General features: G+C 45.3%; 1 protein-coding gene across 3 annotated transcripts; it reads right to left on the bottom strand.

Annotated features, from left to right (window-relative positions):
• Positions 1–1,474: 1,474 nt before the first annotated feature.
• On the bottom strand, positions 1,475–16,390 carry ldb1a (LIM domain binding 1a). 3 transcript variants are annotated; one of them, XM_068740918.1, is made up of 11 exons: positions 16,311–16,390; positions 8,572–8,674; positions 7,610–7,654; positions 7,387–7,462; positions 6,430–6,532; positions 6,018–6,190; positions 5,799–5,921; positions 5,637–5,714; positions 5,412–5,535; positions 5,163–5,311; positions 1,475–3,517 (listed from the first exon to the last, which is right to left on the bottom strand). In XM_068740918.1, exons 1-11 carry the CDS (start codon positions 16,336–16,338, stop codon positions 3,464–3,466), a joined length of 1,056 nt encoding a protein of 351 aa, XP_068597019.1. In that variant the 5' UTR covers positions 16,339–16,390; the 3' UTR covers positions 1,475–3,463. The 3 variants fall into 3 exon arrangements, with proteins under 3 accessions (XP_068597019.1, XP_068597020.1, XP_068597018.1); XM_068740919.1 differs by having other exon boundaries at positions 5,169–5,311; XM_068740917.1 differs by lacking the exon at positions 1,475–3,517 and adding an exon at positions 4,113–4,337 and having other exon boundaries at positions 5,637–5,719; positions 5,798–5,921.
• Positions 16,391–16,616: the final 226 nt, after the last annotated feature.

The raw sequence follows: 16,616 nt of genomic DNA, 5'->3' as shown, positions 1-16,616 counted from the left end.
AGTAAGGTGTGTGTGTGTGTGTGACTCTCACAGTGCCATAGAAATCTGATATGCTGCACTCCTGCTGACAACTTGAAGACAACTGCTTGTGTGCATGAGAAACAGTGCATTTAAGAGGAGGGAGGGAGGGAGAGGGGGAGAGTCTTCGAGAGAGAAGGAGGGAGTAACGTGGGATAGAGTTCATGGCCAGAAGGTTGCTTCCTGGATTAAGTGTGGGGATTAGAAAAAGGTGAGGATTGTCAAACCGATATTTCAGTTGTCGTTAAAGACTTCTTGTGGCGACTTCACGAAGTGGGAAGGACAGGGAAGCATGAGGAATTACCAGGAATGAGTTCCGTAATCAGTAGTCCAATCTGCAGCGTATGTATTTAGGGCAGTATAATGCTATCTAGTATAAATTAAGCAGTGCTTGTCAAATCAAAAGATAGCCCAGCCCTCATATGCAGGTCTGAATAGCTAGTCAAGGAAGTATTGGGAAGCAAAGAACCCACATTTGCCCGTGTTATGACTGGCGATGGTAAAACAACAGAAATGACAGATAATTGCACCGTAGCTGCAGCTGAACGAGGCCAGAATCAAACCGTCGTTCCACAGAGGCAAGCCTCCGTCATCTATTACAAGCTGATCCTGTAAGAGAGACTTTGACCAGTGCAGATTTATCAAGGCCTTCTCTCATTAGAATTAATGAGAGCCCTCAAGAAGTCACAAAAAATACCAGTAGGTTGAAATGGAAGAGAGATCTGTGTGTCCAGCGAGTGAAGTGATCATCATTGCCTCATGGAAGCAACGACTCCTCCTGGTTAGTCTGCACGTGTACTGCAGCGGCACGATTCAACCTCTGCTTCCCCGCCTCTGTATTATAGAACCTCTGCTGCTGCGTGGCAGGGAGTTGTGTGACACGTTCACAAAAGCAACACTTCACAATTAGACGTGGTCGAAAGCGCTCTAAAACCTGCAAGGGTCTTTTCCCTGGATCCAGCGTGCTTCTCCCAGGACGGGTTTGAAATGTGACTATATTTAGTTTAATCTGAATCGGCACTGAAGTGTGTCGTCCGTCTGTTATATTGTTATAGAGTAGGTCTTTGTCGGATGCTGTGATTCACCAGCTTTGTGTTACCATGTCTGTTTTCATTGCATTTCATTAATTTCTGTCAATAGGCCACTATTCCTCTAGAACATTATGTTATCTTCTGCATCGCTTCCACCCTAAGAGAACAAATAACTGACTTTAAAAATAAAGGACAGATCCATGCGCTGCTTCCTTCACTATATTTCATCAACTCTGAATTAAAGGCAGTGATTTCCACGTCATTCGTTTCCTCCCCCTCCCCCCCATCAATTACTACAGTATACATATACAGTATTGCTTCATCCATCAGACTCTGCAGGTCAAAATAACTTTCACATCAGAGTAAGAAATATATCTCTATTCCCTTTTTTTTTTTAATAAAAGATAACCATGCTGATCAGTGAAAATCCATCTTTATTGATATCGTACATGAATTATCAGACAGACAGACACCTGGCAAAAAATAGAGATATAAAATCACCCCTATGGTGAGGTGCTACAGGAGCCAGCTACGGGTGCCATTTCTGCTCTCTCAAATCCCGCCCCGTCCCCACGGCAACGCCGGGAACTCAGGTCAGCCCGCTGAGTCGACACCCCGTGAAAGTAGGCTATGGGTTATCTGTATGAAAAATGATTTACGCTCTACAGATCACCCAGGGCGGGTTTACAGACGGTACCTTTGCCCGATAGGACGGAGGAGGAGTTTCTGGAGTTTCTGATGACCTGCTCCGGTCTGCCTGGTGCTCCTTAAAGCCCCTGCTGTCGACAGCGGTCAGTGAGGAGGGCGGCGCTCTCCATCCAGGGGTTCAACATCATTACATGTAATTAAAAAGGTAAGTCTGTCACGCGGACAAATTCGAGTCTTCTTTGTAAAGCCGTGAGGTGAAAGGTCAGGTGTAATTCCGCATTACTGAAGACTCAGTTTTGTATTCTTATTTGAAGAAAAAATTTCAATCACATTCATTATAAAGCAAAACCATATATATGGTTGAAGGTTAGGTCCAATGTATTTAAATTTCTCTAAATAACAATTTTTGGGGTCACACATTTCGAGTCAAATCAGGTTAACCGCCTCTCGACATGCGGTTCTTATTCATTGGTTGTTTCTTTTCTTGAAAAGGTACAGTTTGTTTTGTGTGTCGTAAACATACCAGAATAACCAGGAGCTGCTTGTTTAAAAGCAAAGAATATTAACCTTAAGTGACTCAGCAGTCCCATAAACCCCTCCGTATATATCATGAGTATTGTACAGGTGCGTTGGACCTAAACAGAATGCAAGTACATACAAAAATAAATACAGTTTGCTAAAATGAGGGTAAAATTCTTTTATCAGTGATTGTACCATTAAAAATCACGTTTAAAAAAAAAACTTAAGAGGCTTTCATCTATTTACATTAGATTCAGTTTCTCATTTCTAGGGAGGAATACATAGAATAACTTTTACAGAAATTACTACCTAAAATATACAAGCACAGACACTAACATGAGGAGTAAAGCCAACAAAATGATACTTCATTGAACATCAGTGTGATCAATATCTAAAGAGGTGGGTTTTTTTTGTTTTGTTTTTTACATGTAGCTTCTTGGTTTGCAGCTTTCTTAAATGCGATTAAAAACATTTCTGGGAAACTTAAGTGATTACAAAAGTCTTCTTTTTTTCTCTCTTATTTTACAATTCTGTCAAAACTCGGTTTTAAAATATTTTTTGAGTAGCAAATTTGAGACGTTTTCTGTCGTTATGTTCGCTGAAGAGACGACTCCAGATAGACATTTCAAAATGAAGCAAAAGCAGTTCTGCGATGACAAGTCAACGGGTCCAAACCGGGCTCTGGTTCTGGACTCAGAGAAGTCGTCGCAAAGTACACGCCCCCCCCCCCCCTCCCCCCTCGAAGCCGATGAACACAGACAGCGTGACGTCTGACATACAGGGATGACATCATATCAAGCACAGACCTATATGGAAGTTATTACAGTCAATAAGAATGATCTAACAGCAACAATTACACACTGATATACTGCAGGTTTCAGATGCTTTACAGATCTTACATTAGCATTAATAGAAAAGAAAATACACCATCAATAGGAAAAATAGATTGAAGTTAAAAGCGGAAAACAGTGCAAAGAATATTCTGGGGTGGGTTTTTTTGTTTTTGTTTGCTTGCTTGTCTGTTGTCTTTGTCTGTTTTAGAAATTGTTTACCAAAAAAAGGAAGAAGGAAAAAAAAAAAAGATCAAAAGAAGTCTAATACAGAAAAAGAAAACACACTCCTGTAGCATCTGGTACTCTGGTCCACACACGCTCTCTCCAGTACCTCAATGTTTTGTGTGTGTGTGAATGTGTGTGTGTGTGTGTGTGTGTGTGGGTACGTGTGTTTAAGATTTAGCGTAGTGGTTCTCAACTCCGGTCCTCAAGCTCCGGCACTGTACAGGTTTTTGTTCCAACCAGGTCCTACAAAAACAAATGATTGAGTTTTTACAAACCAGTTCTCTGCAGCCTGCAAAACAATAAGTGAAATAAAGGCTAAGCATTTCTTCCCTGTGACACGAGGACAACAGAAACAGCGAGGTGCGTCCTCAATGAACTCGCACACCCGAGAGACCCGAGGTTGGAACAAGAACCCACTGACATGGCGGCCATGGCGCGCACTCTAACAACAGGCCAGCCAGCACTGTTGTGAGTGATGGTGGTGGGGAGGGAGGGGTGGGGGTAACGACGTAATGAAACAAGCCTCCGCCCCGCCAGTCTCGCCACACCTCTAAGAGGACCGGGTGAAGCCGAGCAGACAAGGGCCAAGGCTGAGCACCACTGAGCAGCGATGTGAGGGAGCGCGTGGGATTCTGCTGACGCGGCCCGTTGTGTTGCAGCGTTATCAGTCCATACGGCGCCATCCTTGTACTTAAATACGATTTAACGGAATAAAACAAACAAAAACTCATTGAACAAAAGTGCTTAAGGCCTTCTTCCCTGACTCCTCACTCTAGTGGATCCCAGTAGGTTTTAAGCATTGCAAAGGGGGGGGGGGCTGGCCATCAACCACATCCCTCTACTGGGATGACTGGGAGTTGTCATTCTTGCTGTCCTGACTGGAGGGCGCCTTGTTGTTCCAGGGCGAGTTTGCCCCCAGTGCAGGCGAGCTGTTGAAACTGTCCTCATCCTCCAGGCCATTCGCCCCATCCAACTGCGTGTTCTCCAGCCGCGTGATCAGACGCTCGTCCTCGTCACCAAACTCCCCTCCCATCAGAGTGGGCTCTCCCACCATCATCACGTCCTAAAGGGGACAGCAAGGGCCGGTACATATTATCCCCATAATACAGGGGTGTCCACGGAATGTCTGGCTGGGCGGACGAGTGGTACCTCGCGGGTTTTTCGCCTGCTGTATCGGTGCAACCTAACTTTGTCCAACTCCAAAGTTACAAATGAACTTTGACTGAGAAACGGCATCACAAATACTACTTGTAGTTATATTTGAAGGACCAGGGGACCCCCGAGTATTAAAACCTTTAATATTAGTGTCCTGTCATGCTGAAACAATCGCAGCACGACAATTCAGTAGCCCAGGAGGCCCTGCATCGCTGCACCCGTTCGGGGGGGGGGGGGGGGGGGGGGGCAGGATTGAAGGCCCCTCCTTATTGGCCAGCAGTGGGCATCCCTGATCCTTGAGTGCTGCGCTGGGTGACGGGGGGGGGGGGGGGGGTTTCATTCCACCTCGGGTCTCGTTCGCTCATTCAAGAAAACCAAGTACACAAATCCAGCGGCGCTCTGATAGCGACATACGGACGGACAGACAGACGGACACTCTAATCAGAGCAAGATAACCCGAGTCTATGGCCTCAGAAAATACAACTTAGAGATGGAGGTCAGAACCTCACCTACAGAAACCTAAAGACCAGGGACTGCCCATCACTGGCCCGTCAGGGGGTCTGCTAACTAAATCTGCCCCCGACTACTCCTAAACACACGAAACAAAGCTAAACTGCCACCCAAAACTAACTTTCCACCCTTCTTGCTGTTGCTCCTTGCCCCTCTGTCTTCTCCTGTCTCCTCTAAGCCTCGCCTAGCTGAACTCGAGAGGCGCAGTAGATGCGATGCTTACAGGTACCTGGCTGGAGAGGGCGAAGCTGTTGGCTGGACTCTTCTTTTTGCTGTTGCTGTTGTTGGCGGCGCCTCCGCCAGAGCTCACCGTGCTTCCCCCAGACACCTTCCTTTTTCTCCGCTTGTTAGGAGCTTGTCTGGCTGGCTCGGCTGCAAGTAGACAAAGCATTTCCCGTCAGATCAATAACCTTTATGAGATAAAAAAGGTGCCAGAAACGGCAACCGGCTTCTCTCGGAGGTGGACGTTTACCTGGAGGCGCTACCATTCTTTGCCATTTCTGGAAAAGGCAAGTCTTCAGGCAGTCTCTGGGGCTCAAGCTGTAGGTCTTATGCCTGGACATCAACTCTTGCATGGGCTCCAATATCACACAGAGCTTTAAGGAGCGGTAAAGACGCGTGGCAAACAGAAACCAGAGTGAGCACGTTGCTACAAGCGCGCATGGCGGTAGCTGATTCTAAATGAGGTTTTGCTTACACGGAGGTAGTTGAGCGTGGAGTTGGACAGCCCACATCGGGTGATATTTTTAGCCAGTTGATCGAGCATCTGGGGATCCTGTGTGATTGGGTTCAAAGGGTGAGACTGAAAGGTAAAATGGCAGTCCCGTGGTCCTGGGTGTGACTTGTCTGACGAACTCACATGCATAGCCAAAATGCTCCTTGGCAGGACCTCTCGGTGTTGCCTGATGCTGAAGTGCCACGTCTTGATCCGCATCATGTCATCAAACATGAACTCCAGATACAAGCGGCCCTCGACGCAAACCTTAACCACAGGACAGAAACAGAACGCCACCATCACACCACTGACGGACTGGTGACTTTTGTGTGTGTGCGTGTGTGTGTGTGGAATGGACTGTACCTGTGTGAACATAGGTTTGCCATTTTGGGTCACCATGGTGCACTGGTCACAGTCCAGGGACACAAAGTTGCTGTGGAAGGATTCCTTCGGATGCTTCAGAACAAAGAAGAGCTCGGTGGCACCCCCCTCAAAAATACTTCGAAAGTATCGCGGAATCAACGTCCTGCCGATGGCTGTAAACAAAAACGACAAACAGATCAATAAATTGTTTAGTTTTTTTAAATCCAACACATTGAATATCAAATCAGAATCTGGTGTATAAAAATAGAACAGACACACACTCATTTGATAGTTGAACAAAATACCCGATGTAAACACATGGAATGATGTGACAAATAAACAAACAAAAAAAAAAAGAACCCTGAAAATAAAAGGTTCACCGTCAAAGTTTTCCTTTAAAGAAAAGTCTCACTGTATCGTTTGGGTCCGTCTTCCAGGCAGAAGGTGATGGTGAGCATGGCGTCATCCTCAAAGAACTCGGTGGTGAAGGCATCCCACCAGAGATTGTCACAGTCCTGGGGAAAAGCAACGAGGAAGAACCATTAACATCCGTCAGCAACGCTTTGCTCAGCTGATGCAACAGACACCCTACTCGTAATATACTGCGCCTGTCCTTGCATATCCATGTTCACTTAATAAAACGTATAATTAGATAATTATGGATTTAGCATATAGATGATAGAACAGTTTTGATTTGCCTCGTGGATCTTTTATCAGTTCGTGTTTATACCTTTTCACTATTGTGAGTCTTTGGCCAGAAGCAGAGGTTAAAGACGAAATTAACAAAGACGATGATGAATTTGACAGATTGCACTTTTATTCTATGGCAATACTATTATTATTATAATAATAATAATGTAGTAATTATTATTATTGTGAAGCCATTCGGCCACAATAATTAGACAAACAACAAAGTTATGGGAAACAAAGCGGAATATTCAAGTTCAACAGACGCACACAGGAAAACACTCCATTCCAGTAGACTCTTAGTTTGTCCAAACACAAAACTTAAAGTGCAAATCCCTACAACGTCCAACAGTGTGTGTGTGTGTGTGTGTGTGTGTGTGCGTGTGTATGTGCAGCGTGACAGATAAACGCCAGGCACACAGCGTCTCCTCAGCTGTATACTCAGGCGTATAAAAAGGTCGACCGCCCAATTTAATTTTAGGAAGGTTGACGAGAAGTCAGTAATCCTAGTGTGAAGGAAGCAGAAACAGGAGCTGGTAGGGAAGAGCTGAAATCATGGCAACAGTGAGCAGCACACACACATTTATCAGAACGGACTCAAATTAAACACCGGTTCCGTCTCTTTACAGAGACAGCAGCGCATCAAAGTTGTTAAATCTGTGTGAATAAGAAAGTGACTCACCTCTGTCCAATTCTGTAGCCTTTTGTTCAGCTCGTATATCCGGTAGTCTGTCTGGTTTCCATACGGTGTCGGTCTCCTGAAACAGAGGATGATTTAGCACTGCGCTCTGAGCTGCACCAGCCAGGAGCAATGACGAGGCAACAGAACACGGATGTGTAACGTTCTCTAAAGATGAACTACAACAAACCACAACTGTTCACTATTCCAGCATTAGAGTACTGACCCCATTCCAGGCTCCATGTATGATGGGGGGTACATGGGAGTGGGCCTTGGGGGAAGGAAAAATACAAAAACAGAAACATCAGCAACACCAAGGAAGTAATAAATGACTAGTGCATTACATTTCATTACCTCTAAGCCTTCGTCTCAGATTTACAGTCGCACAACTGAAGAGCAATTACTGATTTTAAGCACATTTTAATCCGGCATAACAAACACGGAGTTCTGATCTGAGAACAGAACGATGCCGAATTAAGATGTTGGAATATTCGGTACTTGCAGCTGGAGATTTTCAAACAATTTTCTAGTTTTTAAATTGTATTTATTTACTTTTCAAGTCCAGAATTATTGTTCATTAGCTTTTCTGCATTACATTTTTAATACATTGTGCCGTTTCTTTATATCAACATACATTTATGCAGTTGTCACATGCTACGAAAATGGCAGCTTGCTGAAACAAGTCATTGTTGTTTTTAAACTATCAAAAAGCTCAGTTTGGAAACCCCTAAAATACGTAATGGGATCTACTCAGGTAAATTAACATGCTTACAATCGGCTTGCCTGAAGGCAAAGGGTTCTACCATCGCCTTAAGGAAAAAGCTATATGTGTGTGTGTGTGTGTGGGGGTGTGGGTGAGTGTGTGTGTGTGTGTGTGTGGGTGAGTGTGTGTGTGTTTTCACTATGATTCGCTACGTCAATTTTTTGCATTTTAAGGTCACTTCAACAATGAAGTTGAAGCTAAATCTCAGTCGGGCTGATAAAATAGTGCAATTTCTATTAGAAAACTTCAATACCAAAAATAGAAAAGTATTCTCATGAATACATGTGATGAGAAACAAATACTTTAGGAAGCTTAAACAGGAGCGTGTAATATATTTCAAGATTTAATGATCTACTTAAAGCAAGCCATGCCCCAGCTTTAGGCCTCTTTTGCTTGTCACAGAGCATCTCAACACCCAGACGTACCCCACATCTCTGTCCAGCATGGCGCCCGGGTGGAAGGGGGGAAAGCTGCCGCCGTTGGGGGGCTCCTTAGGAGAGTACAGCTTGAATGACTTTGACGAACAGCCTGCACATGAACACACAGCAAAAAAAAAAAAAAAAAAAAGCGAGCAGAGATTTAAAGGAGATTTAGATTACTCCAGATTTAGCTCATTCGAATCACAGCATCAATCAAGTAATCCGACGGCGGATAATTTAATTGAGATTTACTCAAACCGTGCTGCCAAAGCAATTTCTGCTGCTTTCATTATTCAATGCAGCTTCAATCTGGAAAATGGACAAGAAAATAAATCACCACAAGTGTGTGTGTGTGTGTGTGTGGGGGGGGGCATTTATTAGCCTGCAGAAAAAACAATCAGTAAATGGGGAGAAACAGGCAGAGGAGCAGTTCTAGTGTGTTCTTTGTGCTCATGTATCCACATCATTATAGGGAACCCTCCTCTACGCATACGTCCCCTTGAGATTCAAACCATGCAGCAAATCTCCCCCTTTAGTTGCCTTTCCTACCCATCCCCCCCCTTCTTGCTGCCCTGGGCTGTTGTTAACCCTTATTTGTCCAGGAAAGCCATTCACGCGCAAATAATTGCAGAATCCCCCCCCCCCCCCCCCCCCCCCAAAAAAAACATGTCCATCAATACGAGGAAACTAAACACAGACAGTGTCTCCATCTAAATAAATATGACTATATATGATGATATGGATTAGCCAAAAAGAAGCAACGCTGAGCTAATGGATCATCGCGACTGCCCCCTACATTTGCCCCGCAGGACATCGTTCGTTACGAGTTAATATCTGGTTGACACACACAATTTCAGTTTGTTACTCTAAGGCTCAATTATACTCCTGCTGCAGACAAAGGGAGTTGTGTCCCTTTCAGAAGATGCATGCAGCAACACCATATCCTTAGATGGATCCTTTTACACTGACAATACAACCACAAAATAGCAGTTAAGAATCAAGACTTTCACAAAACAAAAACAAAACAGCAACAACGCGATGTTCTGATGCACATACGGACAGTTCCTCGCATTCTTTACATTTATTTTGCCCTTTTCTTTGCGTTCACAGACGGTGGTACTGCTCTGCTTCACCAATACTTTCCAGTGGTACTGCTCCATTTTAATTCATAAGCCCACACAATATGTGCAAATGCAGATACAATTTAAAGCAGCGTACAGGGAGGAGCCACGATGTGCACACAGGAGTGGATCTCCGCCACCATGGCATGCAGGACAGGAATTGTGGCATCTTAAACCAAGACGAAACAGGAACGCCCATAAAGGGCGGGCTCTTTAGCAGTAAACACCCAACCACGTCTTGTGTTTCACCTTTTCAAACCAACTTTCGTGAACTGTTGGATGAGCCTAAAGTAGAAGATTCGATATAAAGTAAAGACGTAAAACAAGACAGGCGTGTATGATGGTTGAACTCTAGAGCCCTACTTTCACAACTCAGCCTGGAAGAGGACGTTCCTGGAACAACTCGTCCATTCAGTTTCACCTTTTTCCCTCCTCGTCTCTGTAGAAATGTTGAGAGGTCATCGTCTCCTCCGGATTACTATCGGGGTGAACCTGCTCAAGGTTCATCCAACAATGGCTCTTTATGCAGAGACTTTGACCTACAAGCTACCCCCCCCCCCCCCCCCCCCCACACACACACACACACACACGATCAATCCCTGACAGGATTCATCCATTCATATTAGCATACATTTGTTATTATGATGCACGAATGAATACTCTAACCTTGTGCAGACATTAACAAACAGCGTTAAGAAGCCACTTTAACATGATGATGATGATGATGATGACTCTAAAGAGGAAGCTTTCCGCATCGAGGTGCACACAAACAGAGATGCCTGCCAGCAGCACCTTGTACTGGAAGAACCTGATGGGCGCTCCTGACGCGTAACCAAAGGAACAAAGGCTAACTTTAAACCGATGAGAACTTGGTGCGCTCAAACAGTCCACAGCAAACAATGGAGTTGCAGCTCGAGTCTGACAGCCGGCAGATAAATAAATATCCAAACACATCCTTGCTCTGCATTTTGGCGTCAACCTTTACCTCGACCTGTGAGCATGTACAGGTGGCGTTTGCATACATACGATAGCATTTCCTTTCACGTAAAATCCCAGGCGTACATTTAGCCGCAGGGCCGCAATCTGTTTCTGCAGAGGACTCTCAAGCCTAGCTCAATGCTATAAACCAGCTAGGCGCTAAAACTCGCTGCGACCCATTTACATACTCCCCGAGTAATCTATACCAGCTTCGGTTGTTAATGTGAAGGACTGCTGCTGTGTGTCGAAATTACCTGCAGAGAATGGTCCACCAGGACGCGGTGTTGCTAGCCACCTAGCCTCGCTGCTAGCCGAAGTGGATAGGATGCTGCGAGCATTAATAAATCAATCCAACTGGCTCAGTCAAGGCGTCAGGGAGTCGATGAATGACACACTCTTAGTCGTTCTCTTGGTTCATGTCAGACTGAGATGCCAAAGTGCGCTATTAGCTTCAAGGGGACGGTGCTACCTATCTACGACTACTACTACGACAGGACCCTTTGTTCCTGCCAGAGCAAACAAAGGCCCCGCCTCCTCCACGCTCCTCCGCCCACTCCAACGCTCAGGCCGGACAGACGCGTCACGCGGGCCCGCCTCCTGCGCGCTCCTCCGCCCATCAGAACGCTCAGGCCGTACAGACGCGTCACGCAGGTCCGCCTCCCCCTGCTCCTCCGCCTATCAGAACGCTCAGGTCGTGCAGACGCGTCACGCAGGCCCGCCTCCTCCGCCCATCAGAACGCTCAGGCCGGACAGACGCGTCACGCGGGCCCGCCTCCTGCGCGCTCCTCCGCCCATCAGAACGCTCAGGCCGGAAATTCTGCTGTATCTGACATTTATTTTATTTTATGTTCCTATTGTGACATGATTTCAGCAATAATAATCAGTCATAGTGAATAAAATTGATGGCAAAAATATATTTGCTGGGTTTGCTGAAACTATTTGAACTTGCGAACTATTTGAATAATATCTGGAATGAATTGTGGGCTCACTGAAACAAAATCCAACAATACATGTCACCATATCGACCGAATTTCACGGCTAAACATCTGAAGTGTACTTCTTCAAAGTTTTCTTTCACAACGGTAAACTTTTCTTCATGCAAATTATTATGACAAATTACAAGGTTCAATAAAGAAATATGCAACAAATCACTTTCTCGACAAATAAATGTGTTCCAATCTGGATGTTAAGCTTTTGTGACCATGGCACAGCTCTTGTGCTCTTATTGATGCCTGTTTGCTCAGTGAGCTGTAAATGGAACAGCAGCGCCCTCTGCTGGCAGTCAAGGCGAACATCGCCCTTGTGCTTCAGGATAGAAAGGAGCGTTGGTGTGGATTCTCCTTCATTCAGGTCATGTTAATCCTATATCCAATGATGCATCAATAGGCTTCTTCATTTCTAACTGACTGCTGGGGAGATGTTTAATCAAGAATAACATTAAAAATAAAGTACATAATAACTTGAACAATGCCTGACTTTAAAATGTTATTAATTTATCATTTGTATTATTAGTTATTAGAAGAAGAAAGGTCATGCAAGAATAGCTTGGTCAAAATCACTGCCATGAGCTATTACAGGTTAAGGTGCGAACAAACACATCGCATGATGCCTAAGGCAAACAAAACCTACCAAGTGAATGACCATAATGATGCTTTAGGTTCAGCTGTTGTTGTGAACTTAATGACTGTCAAACTGTTGGTGGCCTCAGGAGAGTTTAAATATTTGTACTCCCTAGCAGCCGAATTTCCCACTGGGATCAATAAAGTATTCTAATTCTGATTCCGTTATTTAGAATCGAAGAAGCCTCGTGGATGAAACGTCTTCAAACCCTAAACTAAAGTCACATTGTTTTAGAGTGGAACACAACTGAATTGATCCAATATAAACCATTGTTCTCAATAATCATAGGGTATTTGAATAGAAACAATCACAACTGTTATTGCATTAGAAAGCTCTGATTAATATCTCCCTCCCAATTTTGTCTCTGGCAAGAGGTAGAAAAGAAAAATCTGCTTATTTAATTAATCTGTTCACAAACCAAATTTTGGTGCAGTTACACTAAAACATTGGGATGAACTATGAATAGTTTTCAACTGTCTGTACAGGCAGCAAATGCAAGCCTTGAAAGCATTTTGCAAACCTGCAGATTTCTTTTTAACTGCGTCTGTATAAGCAAGCCCCACACGGAGAAAGTGAAGCACCAGAAAGGAAATCTGAAGAGGTGTCTGCTAACACCTTCTTGTTCCCGTTGCAGCTTTTAAAACTGTCACAGTGGAAGCGCGACGCTGTCAGGGAAGCTGCTGCGACACCTGACTGGTCGGGATCGCATCAAGGCAGCAGACAGAAAGAACACAGGCTGCACACAGGATGCTGCTGCAGCTTGACTGGAGGAACTTCCTGCTTGTGACCATAAACTGAAGTACAACAACAACAACAAACAGTATGTAAAAATTCCTCTTGTGCATATTTGCACAAATATAGGCCACTGATCTGAATCAAGGCAGAATTAGACAATCATGGAGGACTGGTTTAGGCTTGGCCATTTTTACTTTACCTTTCCAGGAAATAAAATGCCATGAACAGATTTCTCACCCAAATTAACTTCCTTAATATTTCTGTTCAAAAACAAAAATTCACTACCAAATGAAGCCGACAGAAGTGTAGTGCCTTTTTTATTTTTATTTTTTTACCAAATGCTACCAGACTTCAGTGAGGACGTCATTCAGACGCTCCTCTTGGAGCCGCTCCACAGGCCTACATTCAGATCGCACTTATTTTAATGTCACATCTGAGTCGGCGGTTCTGAAAGCCCGATGAGTCACGCTCTGGTTCCCCCAAAACAGCCTCAAAATGTAAAAATGTCCATGAAAAGACATCCCAGTCGTTAATCCATATACTTGTACGTACGGAGCACAAATATTGCTTTGATAAATCCCCGTGTTTGTGTTTGTTCCTTTTGTTTTCAGCACCACTACGTCACCCTGCATCTTAGCACCAAAGCCACTCTCGTGTTTTAAAGACGCTGTAGCAGATCTCCCACAAATTAAGGTGTGCTCTGAGAGAAAACTCATCAGAAATGTCGTTTTCCATAAAGCCCCTCCTCGCCGTGTGGCACACATGCAAGCATTTCCTCTGCTAGCCCGCCGGCCTGCAGCAGATGTGACATCACTGCAGCGAGTCAGCCCCTCCACCACCATCGCTCTGACTCCCCAGCATCATCATCATCTCCCACGCATTCCTTTTTCCGCTCTGCCTCCGCACACACGGCCATTTCAATCTGACAAACAAGGGCTAGAGAGAGAAAGGTAGAGATGAGGAGGGGAAGAGAGAGAAATGAAGAACTGAAGAGGAAAAGGAATACAAGCACAGGCTTCCAATGCAGTGAGGTAAAGCGGTGCCAGTTGTGTAACCGTAGCCCCCCCCCCCCCCCACACACACACACACACACACAAAAAGCAGCTAAAGCCGTGGCTGTTTGGCTGCCATCTTAGCTCTGCTTTAAGTCACTTTTCTCCCCGTGACTTTCTGCATGAGGTAACGCGCCTGTTACTGCAAAAGGGAGTGAGCGAGGGATGCGGGAGTGACACAGAGGGACAGGAAAAAGGAGTGAGGTTGAAAGAGGGAGGGGGGCCGGGGGGGGGGGGGCGGGGTGAAATTGGGGATGCCAGAAATGGGAGGGAGGGGTTAGAGTGAAAAGGGTGAGAGCGAGAGAGAGAGCGCGGGAAGAGGGGAGTGCATACTTGAGTGGGTGCGTGTGAGAGTGGTGGGGGTATCTTCAGCTCACAGGCAATCTATTTTTACCATTTAGCCTGAACAAAGCTTGTGATTGGCTCCACTGTGTTCGGATGGGTGTCGTTCATGTGGGAAACAAAGATCCACAGCAGAATCACAACAAGTGCAGGCCGCCACCGTGTCGTCAGCGAGCCGTAAATAACGAGTCCTTTCTTTGGGCCGTATTCTCTCTCGCATTGGTGCGTGTCGTTCACATATCCAGCAACGCGCGGATCCAATGCAGAGAAAGGCCAGCGAATTGGTTTTTTTCCGACCCAGTCACACACAAAGGATGGGGCGGATCTTCCATCCCAACATCGTGCAAGAATGTAAACAAACCAGCCTTCGAGCGGAATGACTTGCAGCAAACGCACAGCGGAAGATGTAAACTGGTGTCAGTGTTGCTCAGCGGTAATCTGAGCGATCAACCAGCCCAAACTTGTTCCAACAGGCTCCTCCTGAAGGTGTGCGAGCACACCCACTAAGAATGCACGCATGCACAAACACACAGCAGATTTCTCTGGTTTTGACCTCCTTTGCAGAGTAACGCGTCAAAAACATGTGGATGTCATTAAAGGGTTCTCCTCCACAGGAAAGTCTGCTAACAGAGGGAGCGATGGCAGCAGAGATACGAGGACAACTACCGGGTACGGGACAGTGGAGAAAGATCTGAGATGAAAACATCAAACTGAGGACTCTTTCATTTTATTCCCTCTGATGGATTACGACCAATGAATCAGAACGGCCCTCATTGAAACGCTGCTGCCGCCATGATTCAATCTGTTCTCGCTGAGATTCTCCTGAGCAGATGCTACGATTCGATCTCTATCTGTTACAAGCTCGCTTCCGTTGCATGGAGCCCCATCCCCTGACATTGGGAGGCTTTTGCCGTGCACAAGTCAACCGTTTCTCACCTTTAAAAGGTGCAAAAATGGCACACAAAAAAATTCAAACAATGTCTGGAAAGAATAACAGATAAGAAACTATTTACTTCCCAAAACAGCAAAGGAGAGACTTGGATATCACTAAATTCCCTCCATCTTGTGGTTGTATTGTGGCATAAGTGTGAATACTGAGACTGTATTCTATATACAAACTTTATTTCATGTTCACAAAATCACCTGCATAGCCAGCAGTCATCAGTAAATGATACAGTCCCTGTTCCTAAAGTGGCCACATATGCCACTTTAGCATTTGTTCTGGATTAATATTACGGAGAATAACAATTATCCTTACACGAGAATCTTCTTGGAAACAACAAAAGACAGCTTAAAGAGATTGAAATGAATGCTGAAGGCAAAGAATATATAATTTGACAGGGCTGGACTGACGTACCAATGACATGCGCTGTCATTTTTATGTTAAGGCTTAAAACTGTAGAAATGCTAAATGCAAGGTCACAATGACAAACACATAAAAAAAAAAAAAACACATCAGCTTTATGTCATCCAGCTCTGACCCATGAGACAATTATGTTTAAAAAAAAAACCTCCTGTGAGACTAGTCGGTGATTTCCATGAACTCCTATAGACACGGACGATGAAGAGGCAAAGCCATGCTGTTCCGATGAAGCAGAGGAAAATAGGATGACACGTAGAGCCAGTGATCCACTGGGATTGGACCCACTAGTGCAGCGGCTCGACATGTAAGTGAGACCGAACGGCTCTGCTGAACAACTCAGTCCTCAAGTGTCCCTGAACCTTGTTTCAGGACATGCTGCGAGTGTAGCGGGGCTCAAATATATGCACGCACAAAAGCCTACACTCTGGCCCCAGGCAGCTCGGGGGGCCACTTTTACGTAAGTCACCGCTCTGACAGCACCACTGAGCACAGAAAAGAGATACGAGAGGTAAGAGGGAGAGAATGGACACTCACCGGGACAAGCACAACCTCCAACAGACATCTTCTCACATGTTGGGCTCTGCTCAGGACGAAACAGCTGCACTCAGTCCACTCACAGCTCACATGGGCTAACTGTGGAAAACAACATGGACAGAGAGGAGGGGAGCTTAGTGGGAGTGGAACAGAGCAGGGCATGTGCACGCCTCTCTCTCTCTCTCTCTCCCTCTCTCTCTCTCTCTCTGTGTGTGTGTGTGTGTCAGAGGCAGGAAGTTGGCAGTGTTCATGCTCTGGCTGCATCATTAACAGACATATTGCAACACAAGAGAGAGGGTAAATGAG

The sequence above is a fragment of the Brachionichthys hirsutus genome, chromosome 7, assembly GCF_040956055.1.
Source record: "Brachionichthys hirsutus isolate HB-005 chromosome 7, CSIRO-AGI_Bhir_v1, whole genome shotgun sequence".
Lineage (NCBI taxonomy): Eukaryota > Metazoa > Chordata > Actinopteri > Lophiiformes > Brachionichthyidae > Brachionichthys > Brachionichthys hirsutus.
The sequence above is the reverse complement of the archived record's forward strand: the minus strand, read 5'-3'. Positions and strand labels throughout refer to the sequence as shown.